General features: G+C 45.6%; 1 protein-coding gene across 1 annotated transcript; it reads right to left on the bottom strand.

Annotated features, from left to right (window-relative positions):
- Positions 1-11,781: 11,781 nt before the first annotated feature.
- On the bottom strand, positions 11,782-20,250 carry ATP5MC2 (ATP synthase membrane subunit c locus 2). Its single transcript, XM_080939260.1, has 5 exons — positions 20,159-20,250; positions 16,904-16,973; positions 14,634-14,711; positions 13,999-14,192; positions 11,782-12,046 (listed from the first exon to the last, which is right to left on the bottom strand). The coding sequence occupies exons 1-5, from the start codon at positions 20,224-20,226 to the stop codon at positions 11,932-11,934; spliced, it is 525 nt and encodes a 174-aa protein (XP_080795386.1). The 5' UTR covers positions 20,227-20,250; the 3' UTR covers positions 11,782-11,931.
- Between the last annotated feature and the right edge of the window lie 1,801 nt (positions 20,251-22,051).

The raw sequence follows: 22,051 nt of genomic DNA, 5'->3' as shown, positions 1-22,051 counted from the left end.
TTTGCCAGGGTCAACAGTATGGCTCAGCCACTCAGGCACTTGCTGTCCAGTCTGATGGCCTAAGTTGCATCATACATGGTGGGGAGAGAACTGACTCAATAAAGTTGTCCTCTGACAGTCACACATATACCAGATGTGTGCACATGTGTGCATGAGCAGGCTTGTGCATGAGCACGCCTGCCCGCCCCTACACATAAATAAATAAGTAGATACCTCCGCCGAATCCAAAGTTACTGAAAGTTTCGTTGTTTTCTTCTAGTGTCTTTACAATTTAAAATTTACCTATATTTGTGTTTAATTGTTTCTGTTGTTTCATTGTTGTTTGGGGGGGGAGGTGTGACAGTTTTTCTATGAAGGCCTAGATGTCTTGAAACCATAATATAGAGCAGGTTGGGTTTGAAATCACAGTGACCCTACCTCTGCATTCCAGCATTGAACCGCTGCATCTGCACAGTTTCTCTTTCCTTTCTTTTTTCTCTCTTTCTTTCTCTCTCTTTCTTTCTTTCTCTTTCCCTACTTACCTTTTTGAGTGGATCTTGATATATAGCTTAGGAGAGCTTGAGCCCTCTTGCTTCAACCTCCCAAGTTCTGAGATTACAGGTATCTGCTACCACACCTGGCTCCATCTTGACATTTTCAGGTAACTTTTGTATATACCATGAGACAAAGAGCAAGGTGACTTTATTTCACATATTACTCCAGAACCACTTGTTAAAAAGCATGTTCTTCCCTCCTTTTGGACTGCTCTACCCACACACAACCAATTAAATTTCAGCAAAGGTGTCAAGGCAATTTAAACAGGAGAGAGAAAGAGGGCTAGAGACATATGCTTGTTAAGCACTTACCTAGCATGTGTGAGACCTTGAATTGGATGCCCAATACCACACACACAACAGTTCAAAACAGTGTGGAATCCAGGACTTGCCCAGCAAGCCATCTCACCAGCCCCTGTACTTAGGCTTTAGTGTCTCACCAAATGTCTCATATATTTCAGGATGGTTTTGCATCTTCTGTCTAATTCAGTATCAAGTATTTTGAGACACTTAGCTCAGGGTGACCTCAATCTTTTTCAAGGGGCAATGCTTCATTTTAATGAAGCATGCTGTTGAGAAACCAGTGACAGGTGAGATTGATAATGTTGAGGTGTTATGATTCATAAGCCCTCAGTAAACAGAATTAGAGGGGGAAGTGTATATTACCTACAATATATATTTCATTGTACATCACATTGGTACTTCCAATTCATTCTGACTTAAAGAAAAGAAATCTACCTTTTCCCCAGGTGAGACCTTTGGCAGGAAGAAATCTTACTTATTTTTATCCTAAGTATATTTATTTGATCAGCACCCCCTCATTTGCAACCGGCCTCTTGATGACATTACTGCTGTCCCTACCTCTACCACAGATGCCCTTCTTTATCTCTATCCATAAAGGTACATTGTCCCTACAACCTCCATGGGCCAGAGTTAACCCCATAGATATTTAGAACTGTTGTAGTCCTTCAAAGTCTCTGATACCCCCACAAGTGAGTTACTGTTGCTGTTCATCTTACTGGGCTCCTAAATCCCTGGATTCCTAGTACCTCTGTGTGTGTGTAGTGTGTGTGTGTGTGTGTGTGTGTAGTATGTGTATGTGTATGTGTGTGTTTGTGTGTGTGTGTGTGTGTGTGTGTGTGTGTGTATGTGTGTGTGTGTGTATAGAGTATTGATAAATGCTCTACTGAGGGACTATAACCCAGATCAAGTTGACAATTTTGGAACTGAACTATTCAGGAGGGACAGAGGTAGGAAGGAATGGAAAGATGAAAGTAAGAAAGACTGGCAGGTGTGTTTTGAGTTATTCCTTAAACATAAAAAAGCCATGGCCTGCTGGAGAGGTGACTCAGTGGTTAGGAGCACATGCTCTATTCGGAGAATTTGGGCTCAGTTCCCGTCACCCTCTTCTGGGCTCACCTCTCTAACTCTAGTTCTAGAGGACACGGTCTTCTAGCTTCCATGAACATGGTGCAAAGCAAAACACCCATACACACAAAATTTAAAAAGTAAGTAAATTAGAATATAACTAAAACCCCAAGCATGTTGGTGTAAGCCTACAATCTCAGTATTTGTGATGGTAAGACAGGAAGATTATGGGTCTGAAGCCATGCTAGGCTACACCGTGAGTTCACACACACACACACACACACACACACACACACACACACACACACACGGAAAGAGTTATTTTTCTTTCTTCTTTTGAGAATGATCCATTCAGTTCATTTGCCCTAAATACCCACTATTTCATTGTGATCGCCATTAATAAGCACTGTTGGCTGTTATTTTGCTTATGATGGGACAGGGTTCATCATTAGAGCAGGTATGGCCAATCTATGTCCATGATAAAAGCTTCAGGTAGCTTGCTTACCACATTTGAAGCCACTCACTGTACAAACTTGACAGAGAATGGTCAGACAAAAACTGTCCTTTCATGAAGCCTATGCAGAGCATGAAGTGGCATGATGTGACCAAGTTCATTTAAGTGTCTGTGCTGGGATTACAGACATGCACTATTATGACCGATAAAACTCAAACTCTTTGTGATCTCCAGTAAAACAATTTTTTTGTTGTAGAATATAGAAACATAAAATCATTTTTTAAAAAAATGGGTACACAAGCGTAATCACTGCACTTGAGAGACCAGGGTCCAACCTGGGCTACATAGTGAGACATCACAAAGAACATCACAAACATCACAAACAACAAAAACTACCATCACTGGTCTTAAGAATTAACGAAACCTTTTAATAGAGGCTTTGCCAAATTTAAAAATGAGAAACGGAGCTGATAATAATGTAAAAGCGTCATAGAATGGCTAAAATTTAAAACATGACAGACTAAAGACATGCTGGAAAGGATGTGGAGCTGCTAGAACACTCTCATACCCTTGGTAGGAGTTCAAAGTGATATACCTGTTTTGGAAAATAGTTTTTGGCTATCTCTTACAAAGGTCCACCTACACTCATTACCACATAAGCCAGAAATCTGAGAGGAATAAAAACATATCCACAAATACTCATAGCAGCTGTTTTGTAACACCCCAAGTTACAGCCTGCATGAATGCACATCAGCCGATGACTAGATAAAGAAGTTACACCATTCAATGAGATTGCATTTGCAATAAGGACCAATGCATGCAAAACACATGGATGCCTCGCCTTTCCATGCATGACTCAAAAGCCCTTTAGAACATTCTGGAGAAAGCAAACTTCGGCTGTGGCGGAACTACTGCAAAGGCTTCAAAGGAACTTGTCGGTACAAAAATGTCTAAATCGTACGGTTATAAAGGTAACATGTCTCTGGGATCACAGGGCTGAACCACTACGTGTCTGGCCTTTTAGAGGGGTACAGGGGGTCCAAATGCAAGTCCCTTTGCTTATGCTGCAAGGATTTTCACAAATGAGCCACCTCCCCAGCCCTGTCGTAGGTAGTTTCATTCTAAATAATATAGTCTTACTATAAGTGATGTCTGTTGCAGGGGGGAGGCACGGACCCAAGCAGGGAAGCCAGGAGGGAGACTATTACAGTCCTGTATGAGACACTGCAGTGACTGGCAACCCAGAGTGGAGGAACCAAGGGTGCCTGCTGGGTTCCAACTGAATCGCTGGAATGAGACAAGTTAAGTTATGGAGGAAAAAGAGACACCGAGGAGTTTGTGGGCACAATGTGAAGGTTGGCAGGAGACTTGGAGTTTGTGGCAATTAGGTGAGTGAGTGATGGGAGGTAAACAGAAAAGAAGCTAGAAAGAAGCCGCTCGGGCTACCCTGATTTTATTTACCACTAAAAGGGATCTGGGCTTTGTAGTCTATTTAGTCACTGGAACACACTAAATGTTTTTGTTTGTTTGTTTGTTTGTTTGTTTTTAAGTAGGGTAATTGATCAAGCCCGAGTTTCCAAAGATAATTAGAAGCAGTAATGTGGAGTGTGGACTGAAGGGAGACATTGGAAGTCAGAAGAAACTCTGCAGAACTGATTTTTTAGGAGATGGCCCAGTACAGTGAACAGAGACAGACGACCTCTCATTACAGACTGAACTTCACACACTTCACAACTCATGTGGGTTAATCCTCTGTGCCTGCGGATATAATAGTGGGGCGTGTGGACACAGAAGCACAGGAAAAATGCCAGATGGAGGCATAGGTCTACTACCACAACTGTCAGCATCACATGACACTGTTCCCAAAGAGCACAGGATGGACAGATGACCCAGGAGCCCCCTTTTTTGTTTTAGTTTGTCGGTGTCCTGCTCTCATGTAGCCCAGGCTGGCCTCACACTCACAATGTCCCCATGGCTGGTTTTAAGCTCTTGCTCCTCCTGTCTCTGCGAGGTTCGCAGGCATTTGACAGCATGTCTTAGAATCCCCTCTAATTCAGAGACTCCTTACCGAGCAGCCCTGACAGCATTTTGCTCCTCCAAAACGTAGGTTTGGGGAGGCCAGGGCAGCAGTGAGGTGTTCACGTTTGAGGCAGAGTCTGTTGTATTGTAGTCTGGCTTCAAACTCTCTGTGTAACCAGGCCAGGCCTGGATCTTCTTGCTTCTACTTCCCAAAAGCTGGGATTGCAGCTACCATGCCCAGTAAAAACGCAGTTTCTTTTGCAACTGAACATTAATACAAGAACCAAAAGGACCCTCAAAGACAGGAAGATGGAAGTCAACTTAGCTAAGAAAATATATTGAGAGGAGAGTCAGAAGGAAGGCAATGAACAAAACTAGAGACTGTGCCAGAAGCCTCAGGCCAGCCGCTCCCGCTCCGGCTCCAGGAGACTTCCTTAGGTAGAGGCTTTAAGTTGGGGGTTGTCTTCTTCCCAGCACCGTAGGGAAACCCGACAGAGGCCTCACCAGTCTTTCCAGGCTGGGAGTTCCCTGCCAAAGCAAACAATCCCAGTTCTCCCATTGTGCTCCAGCCGGGGTAGGGGAAAACAAAGATCTCTTTCTTTTCTTCCCTAGTGCTATGGCTGCAGCCAAAGGCGGTTGTTTACACAATCTTCCCTGGTGAAGAATTTGTTCCTTTTCTTTCTAGGTTGCAGCTGGAAAAGATTGAGTTCCTCCTTGCTGTTCCTTATTCCCCTGTCTCTGGGCAGGAAAGGTGCCCACGACTTGACCTTCCCACCCTAGGCACTCAGGAGTAAACTCCAGGGATATGACAGGGAAGTTTGACAGCCTCTCGAGCTTGGAACGGGAGGAGAGCTCAGAGTTTCTGTCCTGGCTTCCAATTCTCCTCACCCTCTTCCATTTCCTACATTTCTCAGGCACATTTCTACAATGGTCAAATGATCGAACCCCAGGGCAGATTTTGCTTATTCTGAAAAGATGATAGCAGGTTAGTAGGTAGAGCACTTTCTAGAACTGTCTCCAGTGTATTACTAACTAGATCTGGCAGGGCGAGCGTCTAGGGCGAGCGTCTCTCCCGCATCCCTTAAACAAAAAAAGCAAGACGGGGAAAGAAGAGTGGCAGAGTCTAATTTTAGTGCTGGCGGAGAATCCCAGTGTTAAGTTACTCTTGGTAAACTGGTAACTAAGAAACAGCAGAGAGAGAGAGAGAGCCTTTAGGTCTAGCTTTCCAAGTCATTTTAAAAGCTAATTTTGTGCTGGGCCTGCAGCTCGATGGTAGAACATATGCTTAGCACGGTAGGGCCTTGGGTTCAACCTCCAGGACCAAAATTAAACCAAAGCAAAAAAGAAAATCAGATCAAAGCTGAACTAGTTTCATTTATTCTGTGGTGTCTCAGGGAGGCAGATGCAACCTCATTTTGCAAGGTTAGGAACACGCAGCACAGGACAGTGACAAAGGCTCAGTGAGTAACTTGAGCCCAGGATTCTGGAACGTTCAATCGAGATCCCACAGGGTCAAACTGTTTTCTGAAAGCAGCATGAGTCTTTAATGTTTTTTTTTTTTTTTTTTTTTTTTTTGGTGGTTCTAGGGATTGAACCCAGGGCCTCCTGGTTCACACTGTCTAAGCATTCCACCGCAAGAGAACATCTCCAGCCTGTCAGTCTTTTTCACTGAGTAAACTTTTCCTGCTGTCAAGTTTTTCCCTACCTCAAATCCCTCTTGACTGTTGCCCTGTTGCTAAGGGAGCCAGGGATAGCTGTTTGTTACTCTGCAGCTATGTTTTGGAAACTTGAAGTTACTGCTTCAGGTGTTGGGAGTGTAGTGGGGCCACAAGTTGGCTTAACTCAGAAACCATTCCTTCACGTCATACAAACGCCTCACTCCAGCCAACTTCCCCACACCCACCTCAGCAAGATGTACGGAGAGAGTCTTTCTGTAAAAGCAGCTTTGAAGTTCCTGGAAGGCCATAATCCACCATGGTTAAAAATATCTATCACAGAGGCAGAATCGTGCCAGCTGAACTGAGCAAGCTCAGAACCCCCAGAAAATAACCAGTGTGGTAAAACAGGCCCAGAAGCAGGAAAATGTACCTGTTTTCAGGAAAGCCATGGTGATGGTAATTTTTAAAAATTTTTACCGAGAAACTGTAGGCATTGTCCAGATTTCTTTTCCTTGTTTCCAATGACATCCTGCAGTTGTATAATGCAAGGACAGGCATGTGTCACCATGTCTGGACAAGTATTGATTCTTAAACACCAAAGATAAGGTACCTACTTTATATAAATTAAAAGGCTCTGAAGCATGTGTACCCTCCTGAGTAAAGTATCTTTCCTATTCAGCTCTCTTGAGCTATGTTAGACCAGATGAAATTAGGAGGCAACTTTCTGTCTGGGCTGGCCTTGTTATTTTTTGGAGGTTTTGAGAAAAATGAATTTGATTTACCCATTGACAGAATGTTTCCTTGCAGCTGTGAGGTGTTCAGATCAATAGTTAGGGGTTATGCTCAGCAGAGAGACTACTTTTTATTTTTGCAAATGGTCCTTTGCATTTCCTTAAATCTGATTTCCTCTAATGCTGACAGTGTGAGAGAGCCCTGTGCTGTCAATGTGACTAGATGTGGCTTAGTACCTAAGCAGGGGAGTGGGGCCAAATGCACAGACTCTGGGGATTACAACAGGGCATATTTAAAGAGTCATTTGTTTATTTTGAGGTTTGGGGAATGAGACAAGAGGCTCGGGCTGGAGAGATGGCTCAGTGGTTAAGAGCACTGACTGGTCTTCCAGAGGTCCGGAGTTCAAATCCCAGCAACCACATGGTGGCTCACAACCATCTGTAATGGGATCTAGTGTGTCTGAAGACAGCTACAGTGTACTCATATACATAAAGTAAATAAATAAATCTTAAAAAAAAAAACCTAAGAGGTTCTGCACACATATACTAGGCAAATATTCTTCTACCTCAGAGCTATGCCATCCAGTGTGTTCTGGTTCTGCAGCAGGGTCATACCACATACCCTTGGCAGCCCTCAAACTCAAGATTCTTCCACCTCAGTCTCCCAGTGTATGCCACCATGCTTGGCTTAGATCATTTTTTAAAGGTTTGTTTAAAAGAATTTTGCTTAGGGCTGGCATGATGACTCAGTGGTAAACAAAGTACCACAGAACCCATGTAAAACAGCTGGATTCAGGAAGATGGCTCAGGGATAAAAGACACACTGCCAAACTTGATGACCTAAATTCCATTTTTTGGCCTCAAATGGTGGAAGGAGAGAACTGACTCCTTCACATTGCCCTTGTGACGTCCACATCTGCGCCATGGTACACGCCTCCCTCCTCAAAAGAAGTAACGTGGTAGTAACATGCATCTGTAACTGCAGCTCTTCTGCAGCCTGGAAACTCCAGGGCCAGCTAGCCTGAAGTGCTCCAGAGTCACAGATACAAGAGATGTGCTGCCTCAACAAGGCAGAGGAAAAAGATGGAGTCCACATGCGTGCCACAACAGCACTGAGTGAACAAGACTCACAGGAAGACATAAAATCTCTGCCTATCAAATCGGTTTATCAAAAGATGGGGGGAAAATGATCCCTGCAGGGAAAAGGAAGAAACAGGAACAAAGCGTCTCTGACTGACTTTAGAGTTACTAGGAGAAACCAAGAAAGTCCTCCTGACTTGTGACTAGTATTCTATAAACTGCATTTGCCATTTCTAAAGTGGCCACTTGTACTGATGCACTAATACCCACAGTGTCTTGAAGTGGGTTTTTTTTTTAAGATTTATTTATTATTATTATATTTATGAGTACACTGTAGCTGTTTTCAGACACACCAGACACCAGAAGAAGGCATCAGATCCCATTACAGATGGTTGTGAGCAACCATATGGTTGCTGGGAATTGAACTCAGAACCTCTGGAAGAGCAGTCAGTGCTCTTAACCACTGAGCCATCTCTCCAGCCTGGTTTTTTGTTTGTTTGTTTTTGATTTTGCTTTTTTGAGACAGGGTTTCTCTGTGTTTCTGGCTGTGCTGGAACTTGTTCTATAGTGTAGACAAGGCTGGCCTTGAACTCAGAAATCTGCCTGCCTCTGCCACCACTACTCCTCCTTCCCAAAAGAAACTTTAAGGAATACCTGGGGACTAACAGATCTTCTCAGACTTTAGTTTTTCCTTTCCACATGGTGAGAATACCAGGTTGAACAGTGGCATGTGCTCAGAACAGATTGGGGAAAGGCAAGGTATTTTGAGATATGAATTAATACAAAATTTTATTGCTCAAAACTAGGACTACAGTGATATTCCCTCTTACAGAATTAAGTAGAATGTTCCTTTCTTCCAGCTCCCCAATTGAAGGTCACACACAGCTGCCCTAGCTTCCTAGATACCAACTCAAGCTAGATCGCTAATGTTGCTGGTTTGCTTGTGGTGATGTCCTTGAGAGAGCCATCCTGAGAAAGCAGCTACGATCGGATCCCCCTCTCTGCTATGTTGCATTCGGATGAGTTTGTTTTTGAGACAGGGTCTCTCTGTGTAGCCCTGACGGTCTGGAACTCATTCCGTAGACCAGGCTGGCCTTGAACTCAGAAGTCTGTCAGCCTCTGCACACTGGGATTAAAGGTATCACCATGCCCAGCTTGATATTTAGATGATTCTGAAAGGGCATCATTTACTTTTCCTGAGCCTGTAAGAACAGGAAAGCAGGTCTCTGCCTGCAGCATTGCTGGGTTCATTCCTAAGCACCTTTCCTGTCAGATTACAAAATTCCCTTCCTTTGGAAGGGAGAACTGCCTAGAAAATGGCTCAGACACTGAAGCCCATTAAGAATGAGAAAGCAAATTAAAGTCAGCATGTTAAATTTTGACAGCACTGTCCTTTTAAATGCTCCAAGTGTTATACCTCCTTGCACAGTCCCTATGATGAGAGTGCTACTCCGGTTTACAGATGGGAAAAACAGAAGTCATGGAAGGTTACTGGTTAGAGCTGGTTGGTGTTACAAGAGAAGTCAGTTCCTGAGACTTCTTGATTTCAAATCATGGGCTGTTTCAAAAATCATGCCAAGCAGAAACCAAAGTTGGATGGATCTTTAGAAAATCTGCTCCTAAATCCCTTACTAAACTTCAACCCAAGTTCCAATCAGTATCTCTTGGGGCCTCAGCTGAGAGGAGCTGGTTGTCTTGACTACTGAATAAATCTGCAAGTGTCTACAGAACCATCTCATTAACAACTGAGGACAAAACCACGTGGGCCACAGGGCTTTGCTCTCTCCAAAAGGCTCACTCAGCTGGATTTAGTTCCAGGATCAAGAAGGGAAATAAAACAGGGTAGGAGAGCCCCCCCCCCCCCATGGTTCAAATTCAAGTGACCAAACCAAAGAGAGGGTTACTGCTTACTTCTGAGTATGCAGTTTTTGGTTGGAGACAAAAGTCAGCCCCATAGTCCAGAAAAAGAGTTAACTGCAGGCAGTGTATAACTCTGGAACCAAGCCTCTTATTCCCCTCAATCCAGTATCAAAGTCAAGGATGATGGGAACGGATCTGCTGGTGGCTTGTTTGTGCACATTTGTGCTCACACGTAGAGGCCAGAACACCACATCCTAGATTGTCTATCTTAGTTTCCAATACAGGTGTCAGGTTTGAGAGTCTCATGTAGCCCAGGCTAACCTCAAATCCCCCATATTGCTGAGGATGGCCTTGAGTTTCATTTTTCTATCTCAGCCTCCTAAATGCTGGTATGATAGGCCTACAGTACCATGCCTGGCTTTCTGCTTGCATACCTTATCAAGACTGAAAAGTAAAGCTTTATGGTCACCTAGATTATCATTTCTATTAAAAATACGTATGTGTTGCATGTGCACACATGTAAAAACCTTCTGCACACAAATTCAGTTTATAATAGAGGGGTATTATAAAGGGCTATGATGTGTTCTATAACCCTTTACATGTGTTCATGCTCATTTGACTGAGCATAGATGGATAAGAAACAGCTTCATAGAGAAGGAAGCATTTCAGCCAAGACTTTCATGACACAGTGTCTTAGGACTTTACTGCTATGAACAGACACCATAACCAAGGAAAATCTTATTGGGGCTGGCTTACAGGTTCAGAGGTTCAGTCCAGTATCATGGAGGCAGGAGCAGGGCAGCATCCAGGCAGGAGGAGCTGAGTTCTACATCTTCATCTGAAGGAAGCCAGGAACAGACTGGGCATCCTCAGGCAGCTGGGAGGAAGATCTCCAAGCCCACCCCAACAGTGACACACTTCCTCCAACAAGGCCACTCCCTAGGATGAGCATGTGCAAACCTTCATACACAACAACTCTGAAGAGGAAAAGGAGCAAAGATTCAAAAAGCCGAGATGAGCAAAGCCAGGACAGGGGTGGAAAACATTTTAAAGTACATTCTGGGTAGTGTATGGGGTCAAAAGACAATGTGCTACTCACACATCTGCAGTCCTCAGTACTTGAGAGACTTGAGGCCAGCCTGGGCAAGGAGGCAATACTTAGGGACAGTAGCTCAGACCTGTAGTCCCAGCACTTAGAAGGCTATTTTGAATTTGATTTACAGAGTTTCAGGCCAGTGAGGTATGTGACATGTGTGAATTTTGGATGACAAAAATCAGTCCTGTTCTTCAGGGAAGATTTACCTGGCTTACATTAGAAGTAAATGTTGGAAGAAAATGGAAGCAGGCTGACAGTTTAGAGGCCCATGCAATCAACCAGATGAGTGACAGTGACAGGTAACAAACTTTTAGTAACCATTTTAAGTACCACCCCAACTTCCAAGGCAAGTAGCAGGTCATACCAGGTAATAATTATTGAAAAGGACAGCTATTTTTTTTTTTTACAACTTTTTCTTTTTTAAAAAGATTTCATTATTTAATGTATGAATGCTCCATCTGCCTGTATACCCACAGGCCAGAAGAGGGCTTCAGATCCCATTACAGATGGCTGTAGCCACCATGTGGTTGCTGTGGATTGAACTCAGGACCTCTGGGAAGAGCAGCTGGTGCTCTTAACCACTGAGCCATCTCTCCAACTCAGGACAGCCATTTTAAATAGAAATTTCCTGAAACAAAGAAGTAAAGAATAAATCCAAGGGCTGGAGAGATGGCTCAGCAGTTAAGTGCACTGGCTCTTCTTCCAGAGAACCCAGGTTCAATTCCCAGCACCTATATGGCAGTTCACAACAGTCTATCACTGTAGTCCTACAGAATCTGATGTCTTCTTCTGAAGTGCAGATGTACCTGCAGACAAAATGCCGACAAACATAAAATACATTTAAAAACACTTACAGGAAAAAGAGAGACTAAGCCCAGCCAAATCCCTGCAGTTTAGAACCATCACCACGCTGGCCTTGTACTCTCACCACGGCATTCTGCCAACTGTGAAAAAGAAATATGCACAGGAGACTCAAGAAACATCCTATTAATACAGTATTTATTTGTCTTCTCTCCGTCAAACCCTGAGCCAAGCACTTTCCCCAGACGCTGTGGGGAGGTTCAGGAAAAGGAACGTACAGGGCGGACGAGACACGCAAGAACTATGGGCGGTGGAAGTGGAGGCAGCTGCTTCACATGGCGAAGAGGATGAGAAAGGCCACCATTAGGCAAAAGAGCCCCATGGCCTCTGAGAGGGCAAAGCCCAGAATTGCGTAGGAGAAGAGTTGTTGCTTCAGAGAAGGGTTCCTGGAAAAGAGGAGAGAAGACTTAATTTCTAGTACACACAAGGAAAAGGCCAAACATCTAAGGAGGACTCGTAGAGATTTCTCTTCACGCTTATTTATAAGAAGATCCATTTAGGAAGATCCCACTGCACTCAGTCTAGCACTAAGGTTTCAACAGGGGGTAAACTGGATAGAGGCAGACAATCCTAGATGCTGTTAAACAGCCTGTGTGCAAACATTACCTTCCCCAGTGGCTCTCTCCTACCATAGTAACTTAGAACACCAGCCTGGATACTTAACATTCAGGGTCAGAACAGAATGGAGAATACTCAAAATGGCCGGCTCTTTCTCAAGAGCAGAAACCTAACAGGACATGGAGTGTGGCTCACATCTGGTGTGTATCAGGACACTATGGACATAACGCTGTTCCAGAAAGCAGGAGAGGCCAAGGGCCGACTCTCTTTGGTCATCTGAAAATAGTCAAGATTTTTTTTTTAATGGTTTTGGTTTTTGATACAGGGTTTCTCTGTGTAGCCTTGGCTACCCTGGAATTTCATCTGTAGACCAAATGCCACAATTAAGGTATGTCTCACCACAGCTTTGATTTGGGGCTTTAAGATGCTGAATAGTATTTATGATATAATATATTTATAATATGAATCCAAACAGGATAACTGTGTGATAACTTTGCAAGTCAACTGATAATTTTCATTTTCCTCACTCTGGTATCTACAGAAGTCTTATGGGTAATGTAAATCAACACAAACGCTCAGCCGAATTGTAGACACAGAAGTAATCAGGCTTCTTGTTTAATTCAAAATCTGAAAAAAATAACCCTATTTCCCCAGATATTAAGATAACCTGCAGATCTCTAGAGGATTAATTTAGTTCTTCAATGACTTGGCCAGAGGTGGTAGAGACTAAATAGTCCCAGGTGCCTGGGACCAGTAGGGCTGGCAGCAGAGACAGCTGTCCCAGGAGCAAGAGGAACTCCCCGAGATGAGGAAAACAGCAGTAAGGCTATGGCACTGATGGAGCTGGAGCCCAGGGATGGCAGCCTTCTCTGTAAGGGACCAGAGCCCATTGTGCCAGCATTTATTCCAGAGTGTAAACATAACCATTCCTATAGTGAAGCCCATGTACACGTGGAACCTGCACCTCAGACTCTTATAGTTTCCTTGTAAGAACATGTAAAACCTCTTCTTGTTGCTTTTAAAAATACTTTAAAGGAATATAAAAACTAGGTGGTCATCCTGGCACCAGGGAAGCAGGCATCTGAGGCAGCCAGGGCCACACAGTTTAACTCAACCATAGAAAACCAAGTTGTGGTCCAACTACAGCCCTCAGACTTGGACTGCCAGTCCCTGCTCTATACCACAGCTGCTCAGCAGAACTTCTACATTTGCACTTTTAACTAAGGTTGTCTCTGCCTCTGAAGCACTTGGATTTTCAGGGCAGAATAACTGCAAACCTCAACTTTATGTGAGACAGGGTCTCATATAGACTAGGCTGGCCTGAACTCAAATGTAGTCCATGCTAACCCAGAGCAGCTAATTGCTTTGCCTCTCTCTCAACTGTTGGCATTGTAGGTCTGTATCATCACACCTAGCATAGTATTCATATTTTTAAAAAATTAAAGCAAGGTATGGCTGTACATGCCCTTAATGCCAACATTAGGGGGCAGAGACAAGCAGAGCTCTGTGATTTCCAGGTCAAGTAGGGCAACATAATGAGGGAACCAAAATTAATATTTATGTATTTAAGTGTGGGTGCATATGCACGTATGTACTCACACGTGTGCAAACACATATATACATGGAGGCACAAGGTGGTTTACTCTTATCTCAAACAAAACCCAGAAATTTAAATAAGTGCAGCAACACTGAGCTAGTGGCCTCTGCACAAGACAGTGCAGCTCTAGACCCGTCCTTTGGAACACTTAACAGAGCCAACAGAGGGCCCGGGTACCCGTACCTGGCATAGCCAATGATGAGACTCCCGAAAACAGTCCCAATCCCTGCTCCAGAGCCAGCCACCCCAACTGTAGCAGCCCCAGCTCCAATGAACTTGGCAGCTGTGTCGATGTCCCTCGAAATGGCGCTGGTTTGGAAGCTGCGGCTAGAGATAAGTGAGGTCAGAGGCCGCCGGACCGCCAAGCTGCTGAGGCCCTGTGACAAAGAGGTGGACAGAAGGCAGGGATTTTGTTATCATTCCACTGTTTTGCTTTGGAAACATTGTACTATTTCAAATCTCTAGGTTGTCAAATCTGATGTTCCTCTCTCAATGGAAAAATCATTTAATTCCCTAAAAACCTCCCTAAAATGCCACTAGGAGTCCATATGGTCTAGAAATGTTAAGTCTGAGACAGGAGCATGTTCTCCACCCCCAACACTGAGTGAGCAGACTGGACCTAATAATGGAAGTTGACAGAGGCCCACCAAAGCAGGAACTACCAGAGGCTAACACAGAGTATTCACTGCCTTCCATTTCTACCTAGAGCCAATGTCAGTCTGTGGTGATTGTCCTCAGCACTCCCCCTACTGGTCCTGGGAGGTAACCCTCTTTAACCCTCCCCACCCAACCACAGTCCCAGCTCCACCTCAAGGTACCTCATCTGTTGGCATCTGTGGTCGCTTCAACTCCACCGCAGACAGTGGGCGGCTCAGCAGCTGAGAGGTGCTCCTGATCTAGGGGAATGACAAGCAGGAAGGTCAGAAAGGTCAGGAAGGCTGAGGAGGGGACTTTCAGAAGCATGTCACTGCATCCAGGATGCTCTCTGATGCTCCTTCCTTTCTTTCAAATGGAGTCATTTTTTTTCTATTTGTTTAAGAGACAGGCAGGCACCTTTAATCTAGCACTCAGGAAGCAGAGAAAGGTGGATCTCTACATGTTCCAGGCCAGCCAGGGGTACATAGAGAGACCCTGTCTCAAAACAATAAGATGATGATGATGATAATGGGGCAGGAGAGATGCCTTAGAGGTTAAGAGAATTAGGAGAGACCCAGGTTCAATTTCCAACACCCACACGGTGGCTCACATCATCCATAACTCTAGCTGCAGGAGATCCAGCACTCTCTTCTGACCTCCTTGTGTACTAGGCACACATATGGCATATGTATCATATATGTAAGCAAAACACTCATACACATAATTTTCTACCCCCCCCAAAAAAACCTTTAAAAACAAAACAAATCCTAAAAGACACAGAAATCTTGCTATGTTGCCCAAACTGACCTTGGAGCCCCAGGCTAAGTCACCCCTCCGGCTTTAGTGTCCCTGGTGCCAGGACTTCACACATGCAGTAATCATTCCTTGTATCAACAAATTCTGAACTCAGGGCCATTCATTGTTTTGTTTCAAGGAAAGAAAGTATTCTTCCTTGTAAGGGGTCATAGGAGGCCACAACTCCTGCTGTCTTTGAGAATCAGAAGAAATCTAAGTCCCCAGAAGTATCTGCTTCACTCAACAAGGGAGACATTAACTGGCAATAGCTGGCTCATAAGAAAGCCAAAGATTAGGGTTTCTTCCCTGAATATATGTATCTTCCTCTGGAAAATGGATGTGAAGAACCATGTTCAAACCCCACCTCATCCTGACAGCCTTTTCTTAATAGTCCCAAGACAGTGTCTCTAAGATACATGGTAGATAACAGCCAGGCCTTTACAGACACAATCAAGATGCTTACATACCTTTTCTTGACAGGATCTTACTGTAGACAATGCTGGTCTTAAATCCGTACCAACCAATCCTCCTGTCTCATCCTCCTGAATTCTAGATTACAAACATGAACCACTGTGTCTGGCTTTTTTTCGTCTTCCTTTTTTGTGCTGAGGACCAAACCCTGGGCTTCTGTACATGTTAGGCAAGCATTCTCCACTGTCAGCCCGTTAGTGTATTAGTGTTCTGCCCACATGTATATATATATATATATATATATATATATATATATATATATATATATATATATATATATATATATACACATACACCTTATGGGGAGGGGCTGGTGCTCACAATGACCAGATGGCACTGGATCCCCTAAAACTGGAGTTACAATGGCTGTGTACTGCCATGTGGATGCCAGGAACCAAGCATGAGTTGTTTGCAAGAGTAACAGTGCTCTTAACTGTTAAGCCATCTCTCCAACCCAAATGTTAACTTTCTATCAGGTATGCCATATGAAGGTTAAGTTACTTAGTGGTTTTCAGCCCATTTCTTCACTTGTCAAATGGGAACAGCCTCTAAGCGTTCTGAGGAATAAAGGGGAAGACACAAAGTGGGTGCTAGGTAACTGGCACCTACCAAGAGTGTCACACCCTTCATCTGACGGATGAAGAGCTCCCACTATCTTATTACTTTTAAATTTCTAACATCCTGATGCTTCTGAGCCTAACACTTCCCCAGAGTGTACTTGAACTTCCTTTCCAAACTTAAATTCCCAGCATAAAGTTCTAGCTAAAGCTTACTCAAGCAAGAGTCCCTAGACAATATAGACTGTCCAAGCTATGTACCCACCATTTGCTCACCATGTCTGGCTGGGTTCAGATTCCATGAGCATATAGTGGAATTACATGTTCTAGGTGCAAATTAACTGACCTCCAGAGTATGGAGCGGGAAGTGCCTAGCAAACATTCACTCCTGCCAGCAACCACAGCAAAAGGCCTTCTCTCCCATCTGTGAAGAACTAGTGGACCGGGCATGTCCATCCTGACCACAGACTGCAAGCACCCCAGGGAGCTGTGAAGGCAGCCCGACACATCCGTGCAGGACAGTGTCATATCCCTATGCCAAGAGTCTGGACGTCTCCGGCATTCTCAATGCCAGATGTTTCTCACAGGAAACAAGTGTCCTTTAAAATCCTTCTAGAAAACGTACTTACCAGGGAGCGGGTAGAGACGAACTTGGAGCAGGCATACATTTTCAGGGGTGGGGGGGCCAAGGCAGGAGAGCTGGAGGCAAGAAGCAGCATTGTAAGCACCTTCCTTTGCTAGTCAAACTTCATCCCTACACCTGAGCTCCAGGAAGCTTAATTAGTTCAGAGAGCCATATGACATCACTACTACAGGTGACATCAGAATCCTGAAATCAAGCGACTTGCTCCCTGCTTTAAGAACCATCATCCATTTCCACAGCCCCACGATTTCGGATTGTCAATGTAATTTCCCAGGATCCCTTGCTTAAGTTCTTTTTCTTCTAGGTTCAAAGGCCTTTCTTCCCTGGCCTCACTGTCTGGACCCAGAAGCAGTGTACGGTGACTCCAACACCTATAATCCCAACATTCGGGAGACAAGGCCAGCCTGAGCTACAGAGTAAGACCTTGTTTCAAAACAAAAAGAACTAGTATTCACTTTTATTGGGCAGCCTGGGAAGTATTAGGGCTAAAGCCCAAGACTTTAAGCATCCTAGTCTAGTGCGGGCTGTGTCCCCATCCCCACAGATTCTCAATCTTTTGGGTGAGTTCTTAAAAGACAAAGTAACTGGAAGTTTTCCAAGTATCATTTTAGCATCTCACACCTTAAAATACTGATTTCTACTTTGACAAGAAACCCTGGGATTAATAAGTGTCAACTGTAAAAGTTCACCACTCCATTAAGTGGCATTAAGTTCTGCATCCTCGAGATCCAAAGGAAGAATATATAAGTTAAAGGTTTAGGACAGTGTTTTCCTCAAGTGAAGAGAGAAGCCGACTTTAATCAGCTCTCTGATACACACACACACACACACACACACACACACACACACACACACACACACACACACATGAATGAAGTGCATATCACTGGGCCAGCAGCATGGGCCAGCCATATGCCCTATAAACCTGATAAAACAAGTTTGATTCTTGGAGCACATGGTGGAAGAGGTATTTCCAAGAGTTGTCTTTTGACCTCCACCCGCACGTGTGCCTGCACATTCACACACAGTAAAATAAAGACATTTTTAGATTTGTATGTATGTATGTGCACCACATGCACACTTAGTGCCCAAGATGGTCAGAGCTGGCACTGGAGTTACTGATGGTTACGAACCATCATGAGGGTGCTGGGAACCAAACATAGGGCCTCTGGAACAGCAGCAATTATTCTTAACGGCTGAGCCATCTCTCCAGCCCCTAGAAACAAAATCTCTCTGGTGTCAATATTTTAAACAATGTTTTCAATCATCTTTATATTTAAGGTATAGAATGGCATGGTCTTGACAACACTGAAAGGTTATCTGTGGGAGAAAAATGCTTGTCACTCTATAATTTCACTCAGAGGGAGGGCACACTGGAAGTAGAACCTAGGACCATAGTGCACATCCGGTAACCCTGTTCTACCAACAAGGTACCCCCTGACCCCCTTCCCTTTTCTCACTCTGAAGTTTGAATATTCTACAAACTAAGACACTCAAAGTATAGGCCTGTTAAACACCATTCCGTTAAGTACACTGGACTCAACTGTCCAAGGGTAAATAGGCTACTTCTAAGTCCCGAATTTTACTTTTAGATCAAAATTTGTCTTCAGGTCTCATTTTAAAACTTCACTTTTTGCTGGATATGGTGGAACACACCTGTAATCCCAGCACTCAGGAGGCAGAGGCAGACAGACCTCTGTGAATTCCAGGCCACACAGAACAACCATGTAACAAACCATATCTTGCCTTTTGTCTTTATACAACCTAAACCCAAAATTGCTGCCCAACTATTCAGGTTCAATTGAGTCAAAACCCAATACTTCTTTAAAACTTAGAATAAAGGGAGGCTTGACCTAGAGTGATGGTTTACAAGATAGTGCCTGCCACATGCCAAAAGCCCACTGCTGGGCACCTGTGGAAGCAGGTGGTTATATGAAGCTGATTGGCTTGCAATCTGAGTTGATGAGCTTCAGGTCAGTAAGACATGCTGTCTCAAAAAAGGTAGTGTGGAAATGCCCTCCACATTAACTTCTCAGCACCCATGCATGCTTCCATAAACATGAATAAAGAGAGGTCGGAGGTCAGGCATGGTGGTACGTGCATGTAATCCTAGCACTGGCGAGGCTGATGCAGAAGGATTATAAATTTGAGGTAAACATGGGTTATGTATAGAGAAAGTCTTTAAGAAGCCAAAATAAAATGGTAAGACATTTTTCCAGAAACAAGTTTTAACGTTATAACTTATAAAATGTGGTTCTGAAAATACTCTAGTGACTGCTGCCCAGGTCACTGCTTGCGGTGTACTCAGTAAAAGTACGGGGGAGGGGAGGGATTGAACTTAATAGTTTACAAATTAACATATGGAATAGTACAATCTGTTGCCATCGTGTAATAAACCCAAGAGTATCATTCACTGAGCCCCCTTCCAGTGAGTCACCTAACCCGGGCAAGCCCACACCAGAGCAACAAAACCCTCCAAAATCAGAATTCCTAAGTGGTCGTCTCTCCATTTAACTATTCCGTTCCTTAAACCTTCCCTCTATCTGGCAGGTATAAATCCACTTCTAGCCCACCATTTAAGATTTTATTTCCAACTTCCATTAGCACGTCAGGGCTTTCGTTAGAGGAAGGTACTCAGTACAACCACAGTTTCTGAAGAAAACAGGCCTCGCTTTTGCCCTGCCTCCAGTGCAATGGCCGGTTAACCTGTTCTGTTACCTATGCCACGTTTCGTTTATTTCAAACTTAAGGATGCTGCTGACTAGGAGATGATGACTATGGACGATGAACTAGCTTGACTGCTCTGAGCGTCAGAGGTCCTGAGGCTTAAAGTCTGCAAGCTTCAAAAAATAAAGGCTATTTTGATTTAGGATGGCAGGAGGAAGCAAAGACAGGAGAGGATCTGGGGCTATGACAATGGTGAAAGGCTCGTGAGGGTGAGCAAAGAGCATCCATAAAGCCTTGGTTCGCGCCCGGAAAGAACACGCACGCCAGCATCTGCCTCTCGCCGGCCGCAGAGCCCCCAACCCCCGTGAGACACCCAAGATGGCGCCAGGCCCGCGCGGTTAGAGGTCATGGACACGAGGAAGGGGCAGCTCTCCGCGCGGGGATGCCGGCAGCCGCGAGGGTGCGAGGACCCGGGTGGGAGCTTGCAAGGTCAGGGCGGCCACGCGCCCTCGCAAGGGGTACGGCTGCGCGCGCCTGCGCGGCACCGGGAGGACGCGAGGCCTCAAGGCCTTACCTGCTCCCAGGGTAGAGAAGACAGAGAGGGGCGGGGGCGCGGGAAGCACGAGAGAAGGCTCTGCGCATGCGCGACCAGAGCCAACGAGTCGCTCCCCGGCGGATAGAGTGCACACAAGCTGGAGGATCGGCCCTGGCGCCACAGCGCCCCCTTCCAGGTTGGTGGTGTCTTGGAGAACAAGCACTCCACCTGGCGTCCAACAGGAGAAACTACAAAAGGACGAGAGACGCCAGCTCTGCTCGGAAGGCCGATCCGCAACGTGGTGGGAAGGGTGGGTGGACAGCGTTTGGAGCCTTGGACTCAAGTCCACTTTCCGAGCATGCGCAAAGGGGAAGGGGGGAAAAAAAAAAAAAAAAAAAAAGCAACCCAGCTTACTCGGAAATTGTTCAAACCATACAGCAGGGATTGGGGTTCAGTACCTAAAATGTTACAGTGCGAAATAGAATCACAGACCTCTTGGCCTCTTGTCGCCCTCAGGGCCCTGGCAACATTGGGTGGGAGAAGAGAACTGTCTCAATGGGCTAATAGCAAAATGTCACGGCTGTTTCTGCTTTAACTTATTTTTTCCCCCTATTTCGCTGATGAGTCAAGCATGAAAACAAAACAAAACAAAAAAACACACACACACAAACGTCGGCGAGTCAGAAGACTGCGGGATAAACAAGGCTGGCATCTCCCTTTTCTGAGTCCAGGGATCAATTAGGAACAACCGCACCTGTGGCCTGCAGTAGGGGTGCGAGGTCACCCCAGGCGACCGGTCTACCTCGGTCGGGCTTGCCGGGGGAGGGGGGACGGAGGGGGGCGAGCTGGAATAAGCACTCGCCCGCGTGGCGCTCTCCCCCCAAGCCCCAGCTTTTCTTCCGTGCCCTTTCGCCCGTCCCTCCCCCGGTGGCGGTGGGCGGGGGCTTCCCTGCACGAGTCCCCGAGTAGGCCTTTGTGTGCTCGCTGGACCAGATGAGCCCAGAAGCCGGCTGCAGGGCAGACCGGGCCCCGGAGCCCGGCTGTCCGGTTAGGGTGCTTGGACGTAGCGCGAGAAAGACGGGAAGAGCTCACCAAACCCCCATAAAAAAATAAATAAAAAGAAAGCCGGGGCTGTAAATAAAGGCAAATCCGCCACCCTCTGAGGGGCCGTTTGTCCTCCCCTCCTTGGCCCCGTCCTTCCCGCCACCCCCTCCCGGCCCCCGGCCCCGCGGCGCCCCGGCCCCGAGCTCCTCCATTTAATCGGATTTGGGAGAAGGGGAGGATAAATCACGGCAGCAGCTTTACGGTCCCGGAGGAGAGGCGAGCCGCAGCCAGGCACACCCCGGCCGGCGATAAAAACCGCCGCTGAAAGCCCACGGAGCAATTTCCCGGGACCCCGAGCGACGCCATTACAGGAATGTAATTTTGCCCGGATGAGGCCCCGAGTTTAATTATCCTCGCGGAGGAATTTCAATGCGGCCAATCCATCTTGCAGGCGGGCGGCAGAGGGATTTATATGGGCCCGTTATTTCACACCGATCCTCCATCTGCATTTTTATGGCCTTAAGCTCCTGAAAGGGAGGGAAAGTGTGGGGAGACACGGAAGAAGAGGGTGGGGGGAGCTCCCCGCCTTTCCTAAACCTCGGGTTTCATCTGGATTAGGATTCTCGCAGGTTCTCCTGGGGTCCCCAAATCTCCCTCCCGTGCCAGTTTGCTGACCCCGGGCAAGGGCGGGTCCGGGATCTTTGGGAAGCAACAGGTATTTCCCAACTACTAAGCAGTGTGAGAAAAGACAAATCCGCCACTCTGAAGGGCCCAGGCTAGCCAGGGCTCAGGAGTTGATCCCTTGAGGTTCCCCGAACACCCCGCCCCGCCAAAACCCGCATTCCTTTGAGCTCCTAGCTCCACACTCTTAAGAGGCGCACAATCTAT

This window comes from Micromys minutus (genome assembly GCF_963924665.1).
Source record: "Micromys minutus genome assembly, chromosome: 27".
Taxonomy (NCBI): domain Eukaryota; kingdom Metazoa; phylum Chordata; class Mammalia; order Rodentia; family Muridae; genus Micromys; species Micromys minutus.
Note: the sequence above shows the minus strand (reverse complement) of the source record. Positions and strands in the feature narration are given on the sequence as shown.

Excerpts from the sequence above, each read along its gene's own strand:
- ATP5MC2 (XM_080939260.1), bottom strand. The coding sequence starts at position 20,226 with ATGCGCAGAGCCTTCTCTCGTGCTTCCCGCGCCCCCGCCCCTCTCTGT. Across the intron at positions 16,974-20,158 it reads CTTCTCTACCCTGGGAGCAG|CTCTCCTGCCTTGGCCCCCC; the intron begins GTAAGGCCTTGA and ends TCTTGCCTCCAG. Across the intron at positions 12,047-13,998 it reads CTCATCATTGGCTATGCCAG|GAACCCTTCTCTGAAGCAAC; the intron begins GTACGGGTACCC and ends CCTCTTTTCCAG.